This window comes from Salvelinus sp. IW2-2015, linkage group LG3, assembly GCF_002910315.2.
Source record: "Salvelinus sp. IW2-2015 linkage group LG3, ASM291031v2, whole genome shotgun sequence".
In the NCBI taxonomy this organism is placed as follows: Eukaryota; Metazoa; Chordata; class Actinopteri; order Salmoniformes; family Salmonidae; genus Salvelinus; species Salvelinus sp. IW2-2015.
Window position 1 is genome coordinate 11,011,773 of NC_036840.1, and position 22,046 is coordinate 11,033,818.

At 41.0% G+C, this 22,046-nt stretch overlaps 1 protein-coding gene across 1 annotated transcript; it reads left to right on the forward strand.

Annotated features, from left to right (window-relative positions):
- The first annotated feature begins 14,072 nt into the window (after positions 1-14,072).
- LOC111950374 (troponin I, slow skeletal muscle) lies at positions 14,073-20,838 on the forward strand. Its single transcript, XM_070434456.1, is given in 7 exon segments — positions 14,073-14,193; positions 15,479-15,517; positions 16,317-16,358; positions 18,124-18,255; positions 19,648-19,737; positions 20,030-20,206; positions 20,539-20,838. Coding segments are annotated over 6 exon segments (537 nt in total). The 5' UTR covers positions 14,073-14,193; positions 15,479-15,502; the 3' UTR covers positions 20,620-20,838.
- Positions 20,839-22,046: the final 1,208 nt, after the last annotated feature.

The window sequence follows — 22,046 nt, forward strand, 5'->3', positions numbered from 1 at the left end:
AACAGCAAAGAACCTTGTGAAGATGCTGGAGGAAACAGGTACAAAGTATCTATATCCACAGTAAAACGAGTCCTATATTGGCATAACCTGAACGGCCGCTCAGCAAGGAAGGAGCCACTGCTCCAAAACCGGCATAAAAAAATCCAGACTACGGTTTGCAACTGCACATGGGGACAAAGGTCGTACTTTTTGGAGAAATGTCCTCTGGTCTGAGGAAACAAAAATAGAACTGTTTGGCCATATGACCATCGTTATGTTTGGAGGAAAAATGGGGAGGCTTACAAGCCGAAGAACACCATCCCAACCGTGAAGCATGGGGGTGGCAGCATCATATTGTGGGGGTGCTTTGCTGCAGGAGGGACTGGTGCACTTCACAAAATAGATGGCATCATGAGGGAGGAAAGGTATGTGGATATATTGAAGCAACATCTCAAGACATCAGTCAGGAAGTTAAAGCTTGGTCGCAAATGGGTCTTCCAAATGGACAATGACCCCAAGCATACTTCCAAAGTTGTGGCAAAATGGCTTAAGGACAACAAAGTCAAGGTATTGGAGTGGCCATCACAAAGCCCTGACTTCAATACCATAGAGAATTTGTGGGCAGAACTGAAAAAGCGTGTGTGAGCAAGGAGGCCTACAAACCTGACTCAGTTACACCAGCTCTGTCAGGAGGAATGGGCCAAAATTCCCCCAACTTATTGTGGGAAGCTTGTGGAAGGCTACCTGAAACGTTTGAACCAAGTTAAACAATTTGAAGGCAATGCTACCAAATACCATCTGTCCTTAGACAACCTGAATGTGATGAAAGAAATAAAAGCTTAAATAAATCATTCTCTCTACTATTATTCTGACATTTCACATTCTTAAAATAAAGTGGTGATCCTAACTGACCTAAGACAGGGAATTTTTACTAGGATCAAATGTCAGGAAATGTGAAAAACTGAGTTTAAATTTATTTGGCTAAGGTGTAAGTAAACTTCTGACTTCAACTGTACATACAATTCTATGTATAAAGGCATAATGGTAGAAATGTAAAGAGCATCCGTAGGTGGTGTTGTGAGTAATAGTAGGATCCAATGTTGTGAAAGGGGACCCGCCGCATGATATTTACAGCTCCCGTTCATCATTAGTGACATCCAATCTGCACTGCATAGAAACTACCCCGATAAATTACTATAGACGAACAAAAGATGTTCCAGCACCAGCCAATTTGACAACTCCCAATTACTACTAGACCTACACTGTAAAACAATTCTGTTGTTTTAACGGTAACTAACTGGAACCAGTTACCTGTAAGTTACTGTAAAATAAGGTACAGTATGTTACCGTAAATTCTAACTAAACTTTGATTTAACAGTACATTACTGTAATGTAATGTTAAACCAATGTTTCTTTGGTATTTACGGGTACATACTGTACCTTTTTTTACAGTAAGTTACTGTAATAACGTATTATTTAAATGTTTTACTATGTATCAAATACCTGGCTTACTGTCAACCAAAACAATTATTTCATAAAAATACACGCCAACGTGTGTACCATAGGACTAAATGGTCTCTTATGGATACATTCTTAGAAGAAAAGGAGCCTGGAAGAACCTTTTGGTGTTCTAAAAATTGCCACACAGGGGAACCTTTCCAGTTCACAAAGGTTTCTCTAGGAACCCCTCTGAAATGTCTTTGAGGAATCCCTGTGTAAAGGTTCAAACCGGAACCTTTTGTGATGGAAGGGGTTAGATGTTTTACCTTTTTCATAATATATTGTAGAGGTCACAGCCTAACAGAAGATTGTAGGCGTGGCTTATTGGAGGCATGGCTTTCAGATAGTTATTTTTGGCCACCTGCAACTTTAATTCCTGTTCATCATGTAAAAAATTCATACACTACATAGTGACATTTTTTTATATTTATTCATATTCTAATATAATGTTAATGATTAAGTATTGTAATAAAGTGGTAAATAGTCCAACTTTAGCACTAGAGTTACTCTATAACCTCATTGAAATGACAAAACCGTCAATATTCAACCTTAAAATGTGATGACAATTACAACAGAACAGATGAGCAGCATTGACATTTACTCCCATGGCTGGTTTAAAAAGGATATATCTTAAAATCACGCCGCTACTAAGCCACACCTCCAGTCCAGGGTTCCTCCAGGAACCCTTTGCTACATTAAAAACAAGAAAGGTTCCTCCAAGAACCCCTCAACTAATCCAAAGTTGCAAAGATGAACCATTGACTAGCAATGATGATCTCCATGGTTCCTCGAGTCACCACTATTTCTAGGAGTGTATAGTGATAATCGCTTTGCAATGACTCACCACATTCATCAGCTAATTTATATTCATGTTTATCCTCGGAGATTGTATCAAAATCCAGGAGAAGCGTCTCTTCAACTTAGAATGCTAGCTCTTCTGAAAGCAGGCCTGGGAGTATCAGATACTAGCTATACCCGCTTCTGTTACACCCAATCACATTTCACCTCTCTGCCAGATGCAGTGGTTTAGCATTCAGGGAGATTCATATATCCAAATTTACTTGAAATTAAACTTCAGATTGAGCCACTGAGGACTTCCTTGCAAAATTGTTCAGCTCCAGTGTGCGGAGCAAAGCAGAGCAGAGTGGAGCTCTCTTGGATAAGGCGGGCGGTGCGTTAGCTAGCGCGGGTTATGAGATATCCTTATCAAGATGGCAGGCAGGCCTACATAATAAATGTGGAAATAAAGCAGCCAGCATCTGTGATCTGCTGCAGCAGACAGCCCTTTTTTCTGGCTATATCAGAGGCACATAATAAAGCTTTGTTTAATGCCACAGCTCCTCTCCTCTGCTCTCTTCTCTTCTGTCAGGGCAGAGCTGACAAATGAAAGGGCCCTCCTGACTCTCAGATAAGCCCAGGAGATCCCGGGCTAGGGATCATGGGCCATGGAAAGAGCTGTATGTAGTCCTGTAATTATCCCATCCCGGCTGGCCGGCTGTGAGTGAGAGACAGAGACATGTGCCTGCTACCTCTCAATTAGAACACAATTCAATTGTACACCGAGGGGGTTGATGTGCGTGTGTGTGTGTGTGCATGTTTGCGCGCGCGTGTGTGCGCGTGCATGCGTGTGCGTAGGACAATAGCCAGTCTGAGGTTGTGGCATTGAAGGTTTCTCCTGTAAGCTGTCTTGTGGTGACTGTGTCCGCCGCTTAGCTTTAGCCAATTAAAAATCAATTAATGAGTTCAAAGTCCTCTTGCGGGCTAATGGGATATGTATGGTTGGACTGATAAGATTCACTGTAGGTATCCTCATATGCACTACGTGCTTTATCCACCATTATATTTCAACAATAGCAGTATTTTTTATATCTGTACAATCTGTGCAGACAGAAAGCAATTTGTTCGAGGTTATAAGCTAATTAGCTAACACCTTTTGTTTCTAACCCCAATGAAACATTGAGCTAATTTCTTGTTGTATTTTTCAGTATTTGTGTCCAGAGGGGTTTATGAAGCAACTCGGGAGAAAATGCCCTACTTTCACATCGGATTATGAGGCATTACAATATTGCAATCGCTCAAGCAAACCTTAATTCTTACAATTTGTATTTATTTATTCAGAGAGTTGAGGAAGTGGTGTACTGTATATCCTGTATGTGTTTACAATCCACATCCCCAACAGAGAGATTGACAGGAGTCAGGAGAATAAATTGCTTGATGTAGCCTGCTTGTCCATTTCTCAAGATGCCTGATCTGACATTAATGGTAGATAGACTGTACTGTTTATTGTCTTTCCCCACTTCTCCTCTCTTCCTCCCCTATCCCCCCTATCCCATCCCCCAGTAGCCCGGCGCCTTACAGGCCCATCCTCCTTTATCTGTGGTATGTGTAGTCATCCGCCCAGCCTGCAGCGCAGCAACCCACACGAGGGTCAATGGAGGTCATCCAACCGACAGACCAATCTGAGACATGCGTGTACTTCTCATGACCCAATCCGTCACTCAGAAACCCTCCCTGTCTCATCCTACCGTAACCTGTCTCATGCCCCAACAATCCCAATGACAGGACACGGGATCTTATCAGGGCTGCTGAGCCTGCCCGGGGACAAGGAGGGCCGGCCCAACACACAGGTAGGTAAACCAGTCCCAGTCTTCTGGGAAGAGGTGGTTAGGTTGAGTAAGGAGGTAGGGTAGAAGCAGAATAGGGCCTAAGAGGATGCAGGTTAGCAAAAGTGTTGGTGTGCTATCTGTCCTTAGACAAGCTGAAGTTGTTTACATAAACTAGTATTAACATGTATGAATTTCTTATGGATGTGTGATATGGTCCTTATGTAGGGGCCATGTAGTAAATCATTATGGATAAAATGTCAAATCATTCAGAAATATAACCTTTCCGGAGAAGCAGAGAGTTGTGCAGTGGACAACAGGTTGTAGTGCAAACCTTATTTGACAGTAGAATGTCAACAGAAGAAATGCTGGATCCAACCATGTCAACTCCTACTAGTCACCTATGTCAACAGCCTGTCTCACCAGTCAACCCTGCAGTAAAGACTGTCAATACAATACACACCCACATTTACCATAGACAGAGTTAGCGTGACGGTGATCTGGAACTGTCTACAGCAACACAATAAATAAGCACCGTTAACGTTGACAACAGAAGTTTAATATGCTGTCAAATGGATGAAGGATTTAATGTTGCATTATGTCTTCTAGCTGGACGAGGGAGAATTCTCCACTCCGTGCGTCAGAGATGCCTCCACTCCCCGTTTTCAATGTACATGTGGGAATTGGATTCATTGTGTAGCGGACTGCAGTGTGTCACGCTCCACCTTCTCTATTATCATCTTTAACAACTGTATGTGACATGTTTACGAGTCCTCTCATTTGGAACCATTGCGTCATCTATTTTCTCCCTCCGTATGTGATCAGTCGTGAAAAGCTTCTCCCTTGTGGGCGAGGAGAGTAATGCATGTCAGAGATCAGTAGCAGCTTGGCTAGAGAGAGAGAGCGAGCGAGAGAATGAATTAATTGGCCAGTGTTACATCTGGGGAGAGTAAAACGTTCCCATCAAAGCCACTCCCATCATTATCAGATTCCCCAGCATGCTCTACTGCAGGTAGAATTTTTGTTGGATTGTTTTTAATATCTGTGTTTTTGCATGTACATTGATTGATTGATTAATTTTCTGCCACACTAAGATAAATAGCATACATTATTCTAAACTAATCCATTCTGTTAGTTAGATTTATTGCACTGAAATGGTTGTTCCAGTTTAAATGGTTTAGATAGTCTCCTCACAATTGTTCTAACCCTGACAATCATCCTGAATGCAGGTTGTGGTTGACTAAAAAGTCCAACTGTTGGCTGGATTCCAATAGAAATTACACATCTGTAATGTGGCATATAATCCACAAGGTTCCTAACATCACTGTGTATGGGCAAAATTTGGCCATCCAAGTAAGGCATTATGACATACAGTGCATTCGGAAAGTATTCAGACCCCTTTACTTTTTACACATTTTGATACGTTACAGCCTTATTCTAAATTGGATTAAATAAAACATTTCCCTCATCAATCTACAGACAATACCCCATAATGACAAAGCAAAAACAGTTTTTTTTTCGAAATGCTTGCAAATGTATAAAAAACAGAAATACCTTATTTACATAAATATTCGGACCCTTTGCTATGAGACTCGAAATTCAGCTCAGGTGCATCCTGTTTCCATTGATCATCCTTGAGCTGTTTTTACAACTTCATAGGAGTCCACCTGTGGTAAATTAAATTGATTGGACATGATTTGAAAAGGCTGTCTATATAAGGTCCCACAGTGCACGTCAGAGCAAAAACCAAGCCATTAGGTCGAAGGAATTGTCCGTAGAGCGCTGAGACAGGATTGTGTCGAGGCACAGATCTGGGGAAGGGTACAAAAAATGTCTGCAGCATTGAAGGTCCCCAAGATCAAAGTGGCCTCCATCGTTCTTAAATGGAAGAAGTTTGGAACCACCAAGATTCTTCCTAGAGTTGGCCGCAAAGCAAAACTGAGAAATCTGGGGTGAAGGGCCTTGGTCAGGGAGTATACCAAGAACCCGATGGTCACTCTGACAGAGCTCCAGAGTTCCTCTGTGGAGATGGGAGAAACTTGCAGGACAACCATCTCTGCATCACTCCACCAATTAGGCCTTTATGGTAGATTGGCCAGACGGAAGCCACTCCTTAGTAAAAGGCACATGACAGCGCGCTTGAAGTTTGCCAAACGGCACCTAAAAGACTCTCAGAGCATGAGAAACAAGATTCTCTAGTCTGATGAAACCAAGATTGTACTCTTTGGCTTGAATGCTAAGTGTCACGTCTGGAGGAAATATGGCACCATCCCTACGGTGAAGCAAGGTGGTGACAGCATCATGCTGTGGGGATGTTTTCAGCGGCAGGGACTGGGAGACTAGTCAGGATCGAGAGAAAGATGAATGGAGCAAAGTACAGAGAGATCCTAGATGAAAACCGTCTCCAGAGCGCTCAGGACCTCAGACTGGGGCGAAGGTTCACCTTTCAACAGGACAACAACAGCTAAGTGCACAGCCAAGACAACGCAGGAGTGGCTTCGGGACAAGTCTCTGAATGTCCTTGAGTGGCCCAGCCTGAGCCCGGAGTTGAACACGATCAAACATCTCTGGAGAGACCTGAAAATAGCTGTGCAGCAATGCTCCCCATCCAACTTGACAGAGCTTGAGAGGATCTGCAGAGAAGAACGGGAGAAACTATCCAAATGCAGGTGTGCTAAGCTTGTAGCGTCATAGCCAAGAAGACTCAAAGCTGTTATCGCTGCCAAAGGTGCCTCAACAAAGTACTGAGTAAAGGGTCTGAATACTTATGTAAATGTGATATTTCAGTGTTTTATTTTTAATTAAATGTGCAAACATTTCTAACAACCTGTTTTTGCTTCGTTGTTATGTGGTATTGTGTGTAGATTGATGAGGATAAAAAAAAAATGTTTTAATCCATTTTAGAATAAGTCTGTAACATAACGACATGTGGAAAAAGGCAAGGGTTCTGAATGTTGCATGAATTCAACAACCACGTCTCTGTTACTAACAAATACAGTCATGGGTGGCGACACCCGGAAAGTATGGCTCAGTGGGGGCGTGGCTTTCAACTTGTTGTTTTTGGCCAAACACGAGTAGACGTGGTGCACCAGTTTAAGTGGTCTATGGTTATGCCAGGTATCGATTCATTATGTTTGTGGACAGTTCTGAAGTTTTGAAAATGCTTGCTTAAGACCGTGTGCCATTAAAGAAACGTTCTTAATCCAACATGGTTGTCAAAAGTGTACGATCTCTTTGTGTAATGGTTAAAAATACAACAAGGCATTATTGCATGACACCATGGGTGTCAAGTAAATACACTTCCTAGTGTTACAAAATACCATATGAGGTGTTATTGTGTAACACTTAAAGTGTTCATTCCTTGACACTGACAGAGTGTAACAGAGTCAGCGCTAAGCAGTGTTAATTTAACACTAAAAGTGTTATTACATAGACACTGGCCCAGTGTTAAATTTAACACTGGAGAATTTGCTGTGTAGCATAACATTACATTGAATGTCATCCATTGTTGCTATTTACTGAATATCATGTTTGTTGACTCGCACACCAATGAATGGCATTGGCTGTTATTTAATAGGCCTCTAGGGAGTCTTTACGCTGTATGTTTCCCTTCTCGCTTTTGAGAAACATTTCAAATGGATTCTGAGTAAAAGTCATTCTAAAATGCATAGAGCAAAAGAGCACCTTTAATTGTCAGCGTAGTGGAATTGGGTTTTGAAAGCTTAAGTCATTGGTGTGTGGTGAGTTTGCCCATGCATGTGTTGGCAAGATGAGTTATTATTGTTAAATGCAAATAGCCTCTCATGATCCCCACATTGGATGAATTGTAGCTTGCATCCCTCCACTTTGAAAGAAAAAATTATATACTGCCCTAAATATTCATTCAACTGAATTCAGGCCATGAGAAGAATGGGAAACAGTTTCCCTTTTTCTACATTTCCCCCTATTCGGAGGGAGTGGAGACTAGAGAGGAGCCGACACAGTACACAGATGCTTTTCAAAAGCCTTATGCCAAACATGCCCCTTGTGTGGTGATTGGTACAGCGATTTGGTAAATATTTGATAGCGTGGCCTCGTGTCTTTGAATCATTGCGTCCTTTAGGAGTTGTTTTTAGGTCAGTCTGAGAGACCGTCAATGTTGATACGGGGCAGTACAGGACGTGATAGGCGGAGGAGAGTATGTTTGAAATTGACCCAGTTCAGAAAAAAAATACTTCAACTCTGTACAAAGTATGTCAAAAGATAGCAGCGAGCCGCCGCTTCTCGGTTCTTTTCCTGCAGAGCAGTAACTCTCTATCCAGCCTCAAGAGCTTTCATCCGTGTTAAACAATATGCCCCCCTCTGTGACTGAACAGAAGCGCTGAAGAGTGAGGGTGGAGAAAACACTAAAGGCAAAATAAAGGTTGTTTACTTCAAGACATTGATTGAGCACCAAATAGTAATATGATGGGGTGTAGACTGAGAATAAACTTTAGCTCTTCAGTGAACTTGAAGATGATGAAGAAGGACCTGTATCGACCACGAGATGATTAATAGCGTGTACTTGTTATGATAAACAGGATTCTTGACATGGAAACTTCGGTCTTCTGTCTTTCTCACCTTGTTTCAAATCTGGCACTACAAAGTAATGGCAATTTGAGACTAGTGACATAACCATTCATGTACCATCGTGTCAAGTAGAACTGTAACTGATTTGGGCCTAATGCATGAATCTCTTCACATCATCATGTTCCACAGCTTCAATTGCTTGTGTCCTCGGATACCTTCTATAACAGCAACAATAATATCCATTGTATCATGTGTCGTGTGTTGATAATAGTGCAATACTTGATTCAGTATAAGTGGGTCCATTGTCCAAAGGCCTAGGCAGCCATGATGGCGATTGAACTGGATACAGACAGACAGAGGAGTGACGTCACCAGGCTTTATTAGCAATGTGGGCATTGGGGAGTAGTTGACGCTATCTGTGAAGGCTCGTTGGGGACCCTGTTAATGGAAAACTGTTATGTAAATCCAATCGAATTAAAATTAGAACCACACTACTCATGTCTAAGGTATGCAGAGGGAGAGTGGAGTTGAGTGGGGGGAGGGTTGTTAAATTATATTATTACTGCAGCTAATTTGCATAAACCAATTGGCTGTAGGGCAGTATTTCCTTTCACCCTGGTATTAACTACCATTACTAAACCAAATAGGGAAAATGAGTCGTATTTTGTTTAGTTTTCGGATTGATGAATGAAATCTGTTGGAAGGCATAGATCTCTTCTTTCAAAATAAGTAATTATTTCATCCCACTCCTTTATTTGGTTGGTCGTACTTCAGCAGATATAGGACAAAGTTCATAGTTTGTCAGTATGCATTTTTATGATCAGATCCTGTATGCAGCGTGTATCCCTACTGAACACGGCATGCATGGTGTAGGGCCCGTCAAGCTCGACTCTGGACCTCGAAGCACGTTTCTCTGCATTTTGTCATTGTTCCCCTCTTATCGGGGACTTAGGCCTAAAACACCAGGTGGGTGCAATTAATTATCAGGTAGAACAGAAAACCAGCAGGTTCCAGACTTCGTAGGGTAAGAGTTGCATACCCCTGGTGTAGGCTATATATTGTCATCTTCCTCTAGAACACGTGTCAAACTCATTCCACGGAGGTCCGAGTGCCCGCTGGTTTTCGCTCCACCCTTGTACTTGATTGATGGCGGTTATTAATTAATAAGGAACTCCCCTCACCTTGTTGTCGAGGTCTTAATTGAAAGGAAAAAAACAAAAACCTGCAGACACTCAGCCTTTAATGGAATGAGTTTGACACCCCTGCTCTAGAAATTATGCAAGAATCTCAGTGTGCATCAGTTCATTCCTGAGGACTCATATTGTCGTATTATCCTCACGGTTAATGGTGCGTTCAAGACAACTGGGAACTCGAGAGAGAAAAAAAACGAGGTCAAAACATGACATCGGTGATCTTCAGGTTGGAAAGTCGGAGCTCTAGAAAGAGGATCGAGTTTCGGACTTGGAATTCCGAGTTGGAGGACCGTTTAAAAAGATATTTTTCTCATCCCAGCTCATTTTTTTCCAGAGTTCCCAGTTGTCTTGAACACACTGAAGTTGAATATTTCCGAGTTCCCAGTTGTTTTGAAAACGGCATAATAGGCGAGTTATCCCATATAATGACAAGCATTCTCTCAATCGACAAATGCAGCAGGGAGGTCATTGTGATGGTAACACACATACAGCGCATTGAAAATAGTGTTGAGGACTCCACTGTGGCACTAAGTACACGTGACAGCACCTCAAATCTCTCTGATTCCTCGCTGAATGGATTATTAATTAATAATGCCTGCCTGCTTGCCCACCTGCCTGCTTCAAGTGTAAGGCCCTAAGACCCAAGTGTTTGCTATCTGTTTATGACGGATTAACCTCTAAAATTAGATGTGTGACAAAGGGCATGTGGCAGACCAGGTTGAACAGCACCTTAAATACTGGGGCACATTTAGGCTTCATCCCAAATGGCACTCTATTCCCAACATAGTGCAAAACGTTTGACCAGAGCTATAGGCCCTGGTCAAAAGTAGTGTACCATGTAGGGAATAGGGTGATATTTGGAACGCTTCCTCAGTCTCATGGAAAACAGCACCGTGAGACATATCGAGTTACTGTGTGTGCATCACTATGCAGCAGTGAGATCAACCCCAGCTATTTTAGAGCATGGAACAGTGGGCATTGTGTGTGTGTGGATAGTGCCCGGTGTGTGTATGGGTGGGAGGGTTTTGTGAGTGCTGCATACCTGTGTGCATGTGTGGGTGTGTATATCACACCACACATTTCTCTGTGTCATATGCCAAGAAATGGCCTGTCCCTGCACCCTCTGATTTTCTCACGTGTGCTGGACGCCACTAACTTGACTCAGATCTCTAAATAGAGAGATACAGTAGTTACCTAGAGAGTACCATCCTTCCTACCACCAGGCCCAAGACTACACTACACTGGAGTAAGTGGCGCAGTTGGCCATTACATTACCCAGAGTAATATCCACCTGTAATTAGGCCTGCACTACTGAGCTCAATGTGTTCTCATTTACAAGCCAGAGCCCCTGGCTGCATGGCTCCACTGAATCATAGTGTCAGACAGCTCCATAAAATGCTCAGTTAAACAATTATGTGCTTTTATAGCTGCCGCACCTGACCATGAGAATATCATAAGGCTTTGTTGTCTTTGAAACTGGTCTTGGGAGTATTATACACATTGTAAAAAATTATTTTGATTTTATCAACTGAAAAAAAACACGTTCTTTCAACACTCAACCGACTTTTCTGCTTTGGTTAAACGTAATAAATAACATAAATACAAACTAAATTATACTGTATATACAACAAATATTTTTCCATGTTGTACCAAGTAGATTTTTCACTTTGGAATGACTTAATCAAGATATTAAGTTGGTTCCATAAAATAAAATAATGACTCATAAAGACTTTCGTCACATAAAACTTCCACATTAGCTGGTTACAATACAGTAACCAAATGGTGATCTCATCAATGGATGGCTTTAGTATCACAGTACGTACAGTTGAAGTCGGAAGTTTCCATACACTTAGGTTGGAGTCATTAAAGCTCGTTTTTCAACCACTCCACTAATTTCTTGAAGACAAACTATAGTTTTGGCAAGTCGGTTAGGACATCTACTTTGTGCATGACACAAGTAATTTTTCCAACAATTGTTTACAGACAGATTATTTCACTTATAATTCACTATGTCACAATTCCAGTGGGTCAGAAGTTTACATACACTAAGTTGAGTGTGCCTTTATTAAACAGCTTGGAAAATTCCAGAAAATGATGTCATGGCTTTAGAAGCTTCTGATAGGCTAATTGACATCATTTGAGTCAATTGGAGGTGTACCTGTGGATGTATTTCAAGGCCTACCTTCAATCTCAGTTCCTCTTTGCTTGACATCATGGGAAAATCAAAAGAAATCAGCCAAGACCTCAGAAAAAAATTGTAGACCTCCACAAGTCTGGTTCATCCTTGGGAGCAATTTCCAAATGCCTGAAGGTACCACGTCCATCTGTACAAACAATAGTATGCAAGTATAAACACCATGGGACCACACATCCGTCATAACGCTCAGGAAGGAGATGCGTTCTGTCTCCTAGAGATGAACGCACTTTGGTGCGAAAAGTGTAAATCAATCCCAGAACAACAGCAAAGGACCTTGTGAAGATGCTGGAGGAAACATGTACAAAAGTATCTATATCCACAGTAAAATGAGTCCTATATTCGACATAACCTGATAGGCCGCTCAGCAAGGAAGAAGCAACTGCTCCAAAACCGCCATAAAAAGCCAAACTACGGTTTGCAACTGCACATGGGGACAAAGATTGTACTTTTTGGAGGAATGTCCTCTGGTCTGATAAAACAAAGGGCATTTGGCAGACCAGGTTGAACAGCACCTTCAATACTGGAGCACACTCTGGTCTGATGGCCATGATGACCATCATTATGTTTGGAGGAAAAGGGGGGAGGCTTGCAAGCCGAAGAACACCATCCCAACCATGAAGCACAGGGGTGGCAGCATCATGTTGTGGGGGTGCTTTGCTGCAGGAGGGACTGGTGCACTTCACAAACTAGATGGCATCATGACGAAGGGAAATTATGTGGATATATTGAAGCAACATCTCAAGACATCAGTCAGGAACTTAAAGCTTGGTCGCAAATGGGTCTTCCAAATGGACAATGACCCAAAGCATACTTCCAAAGTTGTGGCAAAATGCCGTAAGGACAACAAAGTCAAGGTATTGGAGTGGCCATCACAAAGGCCTGACCTCAATCCTATAGAATATTTGTTTGCAGAACTGAAAAGGCGTGCGCGAGCAAGGAGGCCTATAAACCTCACTCAGTTACACCAGCTCTGTCAGGAGGAATGCACCAAAATTCACCCAACTTATTTTGGGAAGCTTGTGGAAGGCTACCCAAAACGTTTGATCCAAGTTAAACAATTTAAAGGCAATGCTACCAAATACAAATTGAGTATTTGACCCACTGGGAATGTAATGAAAGAAATAAAAGCTGAAATAAATCATTCTCTCTACTATTATTCTGACATTTCGTGTTCTTAAAATAAAGTGTTGATCCTAACTGACTTAAGACAGGAAATTTTGACTAGGATAAAATTTCAGGAATTGTGAAAAACTGAGTTTAAATATATTTGGCTAAGGTGTATGTAAACTTCCGACTTCAACTGTACATCGATTAGACGCCGATGTCATTTAAGAATCAGTGCTGGTACAGAACATTCAATCATCAAAATTAGAAAAAATAGAACAGAACAGAACACATAGGATGAAATTCACTCTCACGGGTGGCCAAAAAGAACAATAAGAAAGCCACGCCCCCAACTATTCTGATAGACTTCTGTCGCTACGTTCCACCCAACGCTATGTAATGTGTGTGTAATCTTTATTTAACTAGGCAAGTCAGTTAAAACAAATTCTTATTTACAATGACGGCCTGCCCCGGGACTGTAGTGACACCTCTTGCACTGAGATGCAGTGTCTTAGACCGCTGTGCCACTCGGGAGCCCACATGTGAATGCATACAATGTTTAAAAGCTTTAATTTTTTTTTTGTATTTCTCCAGTATCTTTCCTGAAGGAGAAAGCCTCCACTTCTATGTAAAACATAATCAAATGAAAAGTAAATACTACAATATAGTACAGTCCTGAGTAACACAACAGTAAAAACTACAGTATAGTACAATCCTCATTAAAAATTTGTTCCAGACATTATTATGAGCCGTCCTCATATAAGTCTTCTACATATCAAAGTAAAGTGCCATTGTGCCACTTTATGTCTATATCAGGGCAGTGATTCAAGGGTTGAGGACACGGAAGGGCAGGGTCCACACGCACACACACACACACACACACACACATGATGATCATAATGTAGCCAATGTGTGTTAGGGAGGCGTATTAAGGGGCCCTATTTTAGAGAGCCATTCACATGAGGCAGCAGAAGCCATAAATCAATCATTCAAAATAAATCATAAACCGCTTTTTCCTGCACAACATCACTGCCACACGTTCACTCTCTGATTGGCTTCTCTTTTAAAGGTAAGTTATCCGATCGTCTCGGCTCAGTCTATGAAGGCAAATAATATTCTGAGAAATATGTGAGAGCAATTAAAGCAGATAGGTCTTTTGAATGTTTCAAGTATGTGTTATTTTTTGGTTAAGACCGTTGTCGATAGCAATCTGCCATGTAAAGTAGAATTTGGGTTGACATTGTTCAAATAGGAAATGTGTTCGCTTTCAGGGATTATTTCCTGTAAATTAACGATACAAATAGATTAAGTGTCAGTAGTTGCCAGCAGTGTGTATGGTTTGTGTTTACCTCATTGGGGCTAGTGTGTTAACGCTTAACCAGTCACACCTCATATCTTTGCGCATACTTACAATGAGTAATTCTTGTTATAAAATTGTATTTTAATGGTGTTTGACCTGCTTGGTTGTAAAATGGGGCATTGATTTTGAGTCCCCTCCCACCGTTACTCAGTGGCAGGAGAGGGCAATCTGAGACGTGTGTGTGTGAGCCTGGGTCCGTTCACACGCGTGTCTCTACTTTAGTGTAAGGAGCCAAGAGGGTTTATTTTAACACGCGGGGCTAATAAGGCTTCTCTACCAGTAGAACAGCATGTCACCGGAAAGGTCACAAGTTTGATCTTTCCTTGTAATGTCACAATGGTGACATTAAAGCAGACAGCCTTTTTACTCAATGGACCTCAGTTATTTGGTGGCCCGGTGCAGTATATACTGCAACAATGCCCTTGGTCGGTCAAAATGTCCCCTTGCACAGTAGCTCATGCTAGCACCAAAGGTGATAATGGCTCAAGGGTATAGCACCACACACTTGAGGGGAGAGGAGAAATCCTGAGAAAATGTAAGGAGAAAAAAAAAAAAAAAGGATCTTGAGTATTTAAACCTTTTTCTCCTTCATCGTTTTCTATCATCGGACAATTCCATCCAAGGACCCTGTTAACCCTGACAGTCAACCCCTGTTCTCTGGGTAATAAGAGAGCCAAGGTCAGCCTCTTTTATCTAAGTCAGGACATGAGGACCTTGTGGGGGACCTTGATTATCACCCAGATAATCACAACTGTTTTTTCCAATAACTTCTATGATAAGAGTGATTTTTTTTTTTTTTTTTTACTGTAGCCCATACTAATCACAAGTCTAATACATGTGTGATGTAACCTATTACGGTACATTATTTTCATAAGTGATAATTGTTCCTAGTACGACACATTGACTCTTACATCTCTGATACTTTCCATATGATGTCTAGTGTTGGGAATGTTCTGCCAATAAACCTCTGACCACAACTATGTTGGCTCCCCAGCAGTACTCATAAACCAGAACAGCCATGTCTGAGGGGTGAGTCTGTAACTGTCACACTCTGTGTCTTTCAATCAATCACCCAACTATGGCAATGTTGTCAATATGGGACAGAAAATAATGCCTTCTTTCGATTTGTTTGTTTGTTTGTTTGGTTTGCAATATGTTGAAACAGACCGGTAAGTCAGTTTTGGACATATTTTCCCCCCCCTCATACCCTTTGTTGTACCTCATATCTTAGAAATGCCCTTTTGTTCATTACTTTGCTTTGTTTTGCACAATCAAACCTTTGTAATGGTCATTTTGGTACTGTATACATATGCTATGCAGGCAGTTAGCATGTCATGCTTATGAATAGCCACACTGACATCTTGGCAACAGCTTGTGGGACTTAACATGTTAGACGTTATAATCTATCAGCAATTACTGAGTAAGTGTCGTGTCGCAAGGCCATTTGTCTCGGGCTAACTGATAATCATCCAAATGATCCCAAGACCACCGTCGCAGTATCAACACGGAAGGATTCATTTGGTATCAATAACGAGCCACATACACAGTAGAAATGAGCCCATTGCTCTCTAAGACTGTGCTTCAATGAAGTCTGGTGATTTGGTGGCGGAGCATTACATTCTATTACATTAGGAACCACAGCTCATCCTAATCAATAGAGACAGGCGGTTGTATGCTCTGTGGCTCCGCTGTAATAGAGACCACATATGACTATAGGCTAACATCATCAGTGACTGTAATGAATAAGCCTACCTACATATGAAGATGTGCTAACATGATTAGTGACTGTAATGAGCCTATAATATACCTGGTATGTCTCATCTCTCTTTCAGAAAAAGACAAAGTACTCAGCAACCCGCAGGTTACTGCTGAAGGTAGGTCGGTCTGGTGGGAGTTTCTTTCTGTATGGAAGTGAACAAGAAAATGTATTCATAGTACTGATAGCATACTGTATGTATGTTTAGCAGGCTGCATATGACTAGTACACATGTTCAGATGTAGGATCTTAATTTGACCTACAGTATATTGTCACAGTAAACAATCTGGATCCGGCCCACAAAGATGTCCAAACCGGCCTGCGAGCGGTTTGAGTACAAAAAAATATACGCTACCGTTCAAAAGTTTGGGTTCACTTAGAAATGTCCTTGTTTTTGAAAGAAAAGCTACTTGTTTGTCCATCAAAATAACATCAAATTGATCTGAAATACATTGTAGACATTGTTAATGTTGTAAATGACTATTGTAGCTGGAAATGGCTGATTTTTAATGGAATATCTACATAGGCGTACAGAGGCCCATTATCAGCAACCACCACTTCTGTGTTCCATTGGCACGTTGTGTTAGCTAATCCAGATGGATCATTTTAAAAGGCTCATTGATCATTAGAAAAGCCTATTGCAATTATGTTGGCACAGCTAAAAACTGTTGTTCTGATTAAAGAAGCAATAAAACTGGCCTTCTTTAGACTAGTTGAGTATCTGGCGCGTCAGCATTTGTGGGTTTGATTACAGGCTCAAAAAAAGATGCCTTTTCCAGCTACAATAGCCATTTACAACATTAACAATGTCTACACTGTATTTCTGATCAATTTGATGTTATTTTAATGGACAAAAACATGTGCTTTTCTTTCAAAAATAAGAACATTTCCAGGTGACCCCAAACTTTTGAACGGTAGTGTATATTATATATACTGAGCATACAAAAAAGAACAGCCTCAACTCATCGGGGCATGGACTCCACAAGGTGTCAAAAGCGTTCCACAAGGATGCTGGCCCATGTTAACTCCAATGCTTCCCACAGTTGGCTGGATGTCCTTTGGGTGGTGGACCGTTATTTATACACACAAGAAACTGTTGAGCGTGAAAAACCCTGCAGCGTTGCATTTCTTGACACACTCAAACCTGGCACCTACTACCATACCCCATTCAAAGGCACTTAAATATTTGTCTTGCCCATTCACCCTCTGAATGACACACAATCCATGTCTCAAGTGTCTCAAGGCTTAAATATCCTTATTTAACCTGTCTTCTCCCCTTCATCTACACTGATTGAAGTGACATCAATAAGGGATCATAGCTTTATTCTGGATTCACCTGGTCAGTCTATGTCATGGAAATATGTTTTTTTTGGGGGGGGGGTGGACAAATCCAATACAAAAACTATGGATAGAGGACAATTTTTTTTCACATTTTGACGGTGTGAAAATATAACACATTTTCAGTGAGGCCGCCCCGGACCTCATTGGAGACTGAATACGGGCAAAATTTGTTTGACACCCCTGCTTTAGTCCATAATGTTGCTTGATAGGTGGTTAGGCTATTACCTTGCCAAAAGTAGGCTAGATGAAAAGTGCAATACTGTTAATTTAATATAACTGTGCGCTAGAGTGGGTTTTCAGTGAATTTATGTAAATCACAAAATTCTCAGCACCAAAGAATTATCAAATGAAGATCCTACAACTGTACACACACAACAACAACAACAACAACATACAAGTGCCTAGAAAATCATGTTTGCCTAAACTAATTGCAATAATAAATACAAGTTCAAAAACACTTGAAAAAATACTATTTTGTACATCATTTAAACTATGAATTGTATTGTGTTATCATTAAGTTGTTCAGTCATGTTTCCTTACAGCAAAAACTACTGAAGAAAGCTGGGGTCTTGCTGGTCCAGGAGCAAAGCAACAAGGTGACAGAGAGGGAGAGCACCTTGAACGAGAGAGTACCACCGCTGAAACTCTCCGGCCTATCTGTGCAAGAGCTTCAGGTACGCTTACATAACGCTAAGGCCCAACGTTCAAGTACCTATATAGTGCACTTCTATTGTCCAGGGTGTATCTGGACACAGATGAGCAGTATTTCTGTTACATGTTTTTGAAATATGTATTTCAATTTGTATTTCACTGGCCTGAACTACAACTCAATGTATTTTGTAACAAGATACAGTACTTTTGAGATCTGTATTTTTATTTTGTAAAATACAAAATACTTTTCGATACCATTTTTTTTATAGTGGTTCACAATTTGTCGGCCCCCTTTCACCCTGCATTGGTATCAGAAGTCTGATGGCACTATGGTGTGATAAAAGTGTCTGGTAAATGACCAATATGTAAATGTAAAAATGAACACTTGCAGGGAGTTATTCTAATGATCTCCTCACCATGAAACAAGGCCAAAACGAATACCCAGTGTGCTTTGCAATTGTTTCTTTTTACATAAACATTTACATTTTGTTCATTTAGCAGACACTCTTCTCCAGAGTAACTTACAGTCAGTGCATTCAACTAAGGTAAATAAACAACCAAATATCAAATCAAAGTTTATTTGTCACGTGCGCCGAATACAACAGGTGTAGTAGACCTTACAGTGAAATGCTTACTTACAGGCTCTAACCAATAGTGCAAAAAGGGTATTAGGTGAACAATAGGTAAGTAAAGAAATAAAACAACAGTAAAAAGACAGGCTATATGCAGTAGCGAGGCTATAAAAGTAGCGAGGCTACATACAGACACTGGTTAGTCAGGCTGATTGAGGTAGTATGTACAGTATATGTAGATATGGTTAAAGTGACTATGCATATATGATGAACAGAGAGTAGCAGTAGCGTAAAAGAGGGGTTGGCGGGTGGTGGGTGGTGGGTGGCGGGTGGCGGGACACAATGCAGGTAGCCCAGTTAGCCAATGTGCGGGAGCAGTGGTTGGTCGGACCAAATATTGTACTTGCAAATGAATTTAGAAAATACCTAAAATAACTGTATTTTGATTAAATACAATACTTTGCAGAAGTATTTGCTCTTTTATTTTGATACATTGGTCTTTAGAGTATTTTTTAATTGTAGCAAGATAGTATATCTGCCCATCTCTGGCTCTGGTCAAAGGTAGTAGGAAATAAGGTGCTATTTGGGGCGCAGATAGTAGCCATCCAAGCTTACGTTGTCAGGATTTATTCCCTGGCGCGCTGTTGGTAAAGAACACCATCTCCTTTTTTGTTTAGACGTGTCAAAATAAATACAAATTGTAGCGCCCTTCTACCTGTCTCATTGATGAGTGAATGGAATTTTAAAGAGGTGGCTTTTGTAGTCTGTTTGATGCATCCTCCCACAGTACTTTTTCAACAGTCCTTGGTGGCTTATAGATGATTGAGTCTTTTTTCTTCACAGGAGCTCTGTAAGGAACTGCACAAGAAATGTGACACAGTGGACGAGGCACGATACGATATCGAAGCCAAAGTACTCAAGAATGAGAAAGAGGTCTGCTTTTTGTAATGTAAATGAAATGAGTTTACACTGTCAGACTCAGGACAGTTACCTGAAGTTACCTGACATCTATGAAAGTGCCTCAAAGTGTATTTCGTCGAAGATAACTATTTTTATACTGACTTCTATTGGTGACTTCAATATTCTGGAAGTTCCAAAAGTGCCACAAAATGCATTCTTTTTCAAATAAAAGCATTTTGATTTTCATTGAAATGCCAAGACCATAAATGGCAACATGCTTAGCTGATAAGGGTACAGGAGAGTGAACCTTTTTTCTGTATCTCAGCTCGCGGACCTGAATGCAAAGATCACCGAGCTGAAGGGGGGGAAGCGACCTAACCTCAAGAGGGTCAAGAAGTCTGCCGATGCTATGCTGGGGGCTCTGACTGAGGCCAAACTCAGCTCCAAGTCAGACTTTAAGTCCAACCTGAAGACAGTCAAGAAGGACAAGAAGGAAGAGGAGGTAAGACTAGGAAGTTTAGAATAAAAAACTCATGCAATGGCGTCAGGTAATGTTATAGTTTACAGGGCAGTTTCAGCTGGTATTGTATTTCCTTGGTACTTAGTACACAAACATGTGGTACCAATGGGTACTTAGTCCAAATAATTCAACACATTTGGTAAAGGTTTGATTCAAATGATACTGATCAAGATACAGAGTTCACTGGTCTTGTTGCCGTGTCCGAGTCGTGGTACTGTATGTGACCATGGTAACCAGGCCGTCATTGTAAATAAGATGTTTTTCTTAATTGACCTTCCCGGTAAAATAAAGGTTACTGTACATTCTCTTTGCAGAAAGCAGACCCGGGTGACTGGCGTAAGAATGTGGAGTCCATGTCTGGAATGGAGGGCAGGAAGAAGCTTTTCAATAGCTGAAACAGTTGAAATACACTGGCTCTGTAGAGATCTGTGGCTGCATTACCTGATTGTTTACTAATTCATATTTAGGATTTTCATGAAAATATATTTTTGCAGTGAGATTGTGTGTTTTCGGAGAAAAGTATGAAGTGTGATGGTATTTTACACTAAAGACTATGGGAACTATTTCGACTGTGGGAACTAATCAATATTTTTATTAAAAACGATTTAGTGTTGGCTACTTTGGATAATTATTTTTCAACGTCATGTTTGATTTAGATTCCTATAAAGAGAAAATAGTACAATGTGGAACAACGTAATATACTCATCATATTAGTTCATTTTGTAAATATTAAATTCCAGTTTGTTATTAAAACATCAATGATTCTGTTTTGGTTTAATATCTGTGTGTCTGCCAATATTGCTGATTAAAAAAAAATATGATGAAGTTAGTTGTCTTTCATGTTGTTTACCTTTGTCATATTGCAATATGCAAATATTAAAAACACATACAGCGTAGATGCTGTTTATAACATGGATAAGCCACTCAATGTGTAGTTTTGGCTTTTCAAGAGCAGTTCTCCTTTCAGCCTGTGGGTGACGCTATAGACAAGCAGTTGGACTGTTTAACCAAGGTTGCCCTTTTCAGTTCATTCCTATCACCACTAGGGTGTGTTAAAACATTACCCTTTCATTTAAAAGTTGACCTGTGGCTGGTTTGTGCTTACAAATGATACCTGGGAGGTATCACTCACTCTCTCTGGCCTTTGGTTATCAATGCCAAAGTCAACAATTAGCATGATGATCACAGTCTTCCCTGGGCCAAAGACTCCTTGCAAAGTAAGGAGACGTTTGAGTAGTTGTGTAGTTCAGGTGAATTACACCTTGAAGTCATTAAAGCGACCGAAACTGGTTGAATTCAGCAGACATAAACATAAGAGCTTTCTAAAATGGGTGCCATACTGCGACCAATATGCTGCTATAAATGACCTATAAAACCAGTCATAAGAGTGTCTAAGTCCATAGTACTGCATTGGAGAGGGGAGGCAATGTTTTGGCAGAGAAAGAGGTGGCTAGAGGAAGGGAAGGGCAGTATGGAACAACGCATCCTCTCTGCAGATCATACAGATGGTACAGAGGCACATATAGGTGTGTGACCTGCCATAGGGGCACAAAGGGTGGAGGAAGTCAAGCAGCATGCTTCAGCAAATATGCATTCATTTTTATATGGCAGTGACGGGCTGTTATTGTTTTTCTGTGATAAAGGACATAACCCTTTCCACAGCTCTCTTTGGCGTGAGACACGTTTGCCAGTGCTGATAGGAAAATGGTCAAGGCAAATGTGATCGGGGTAAACATTTGCAGTGTCTGACAGAGGCTCTAAAACGATCGACATGCTGTATGCAATGTGTTGTGGGAAACGGAGGCACTACATCAATTTTGTT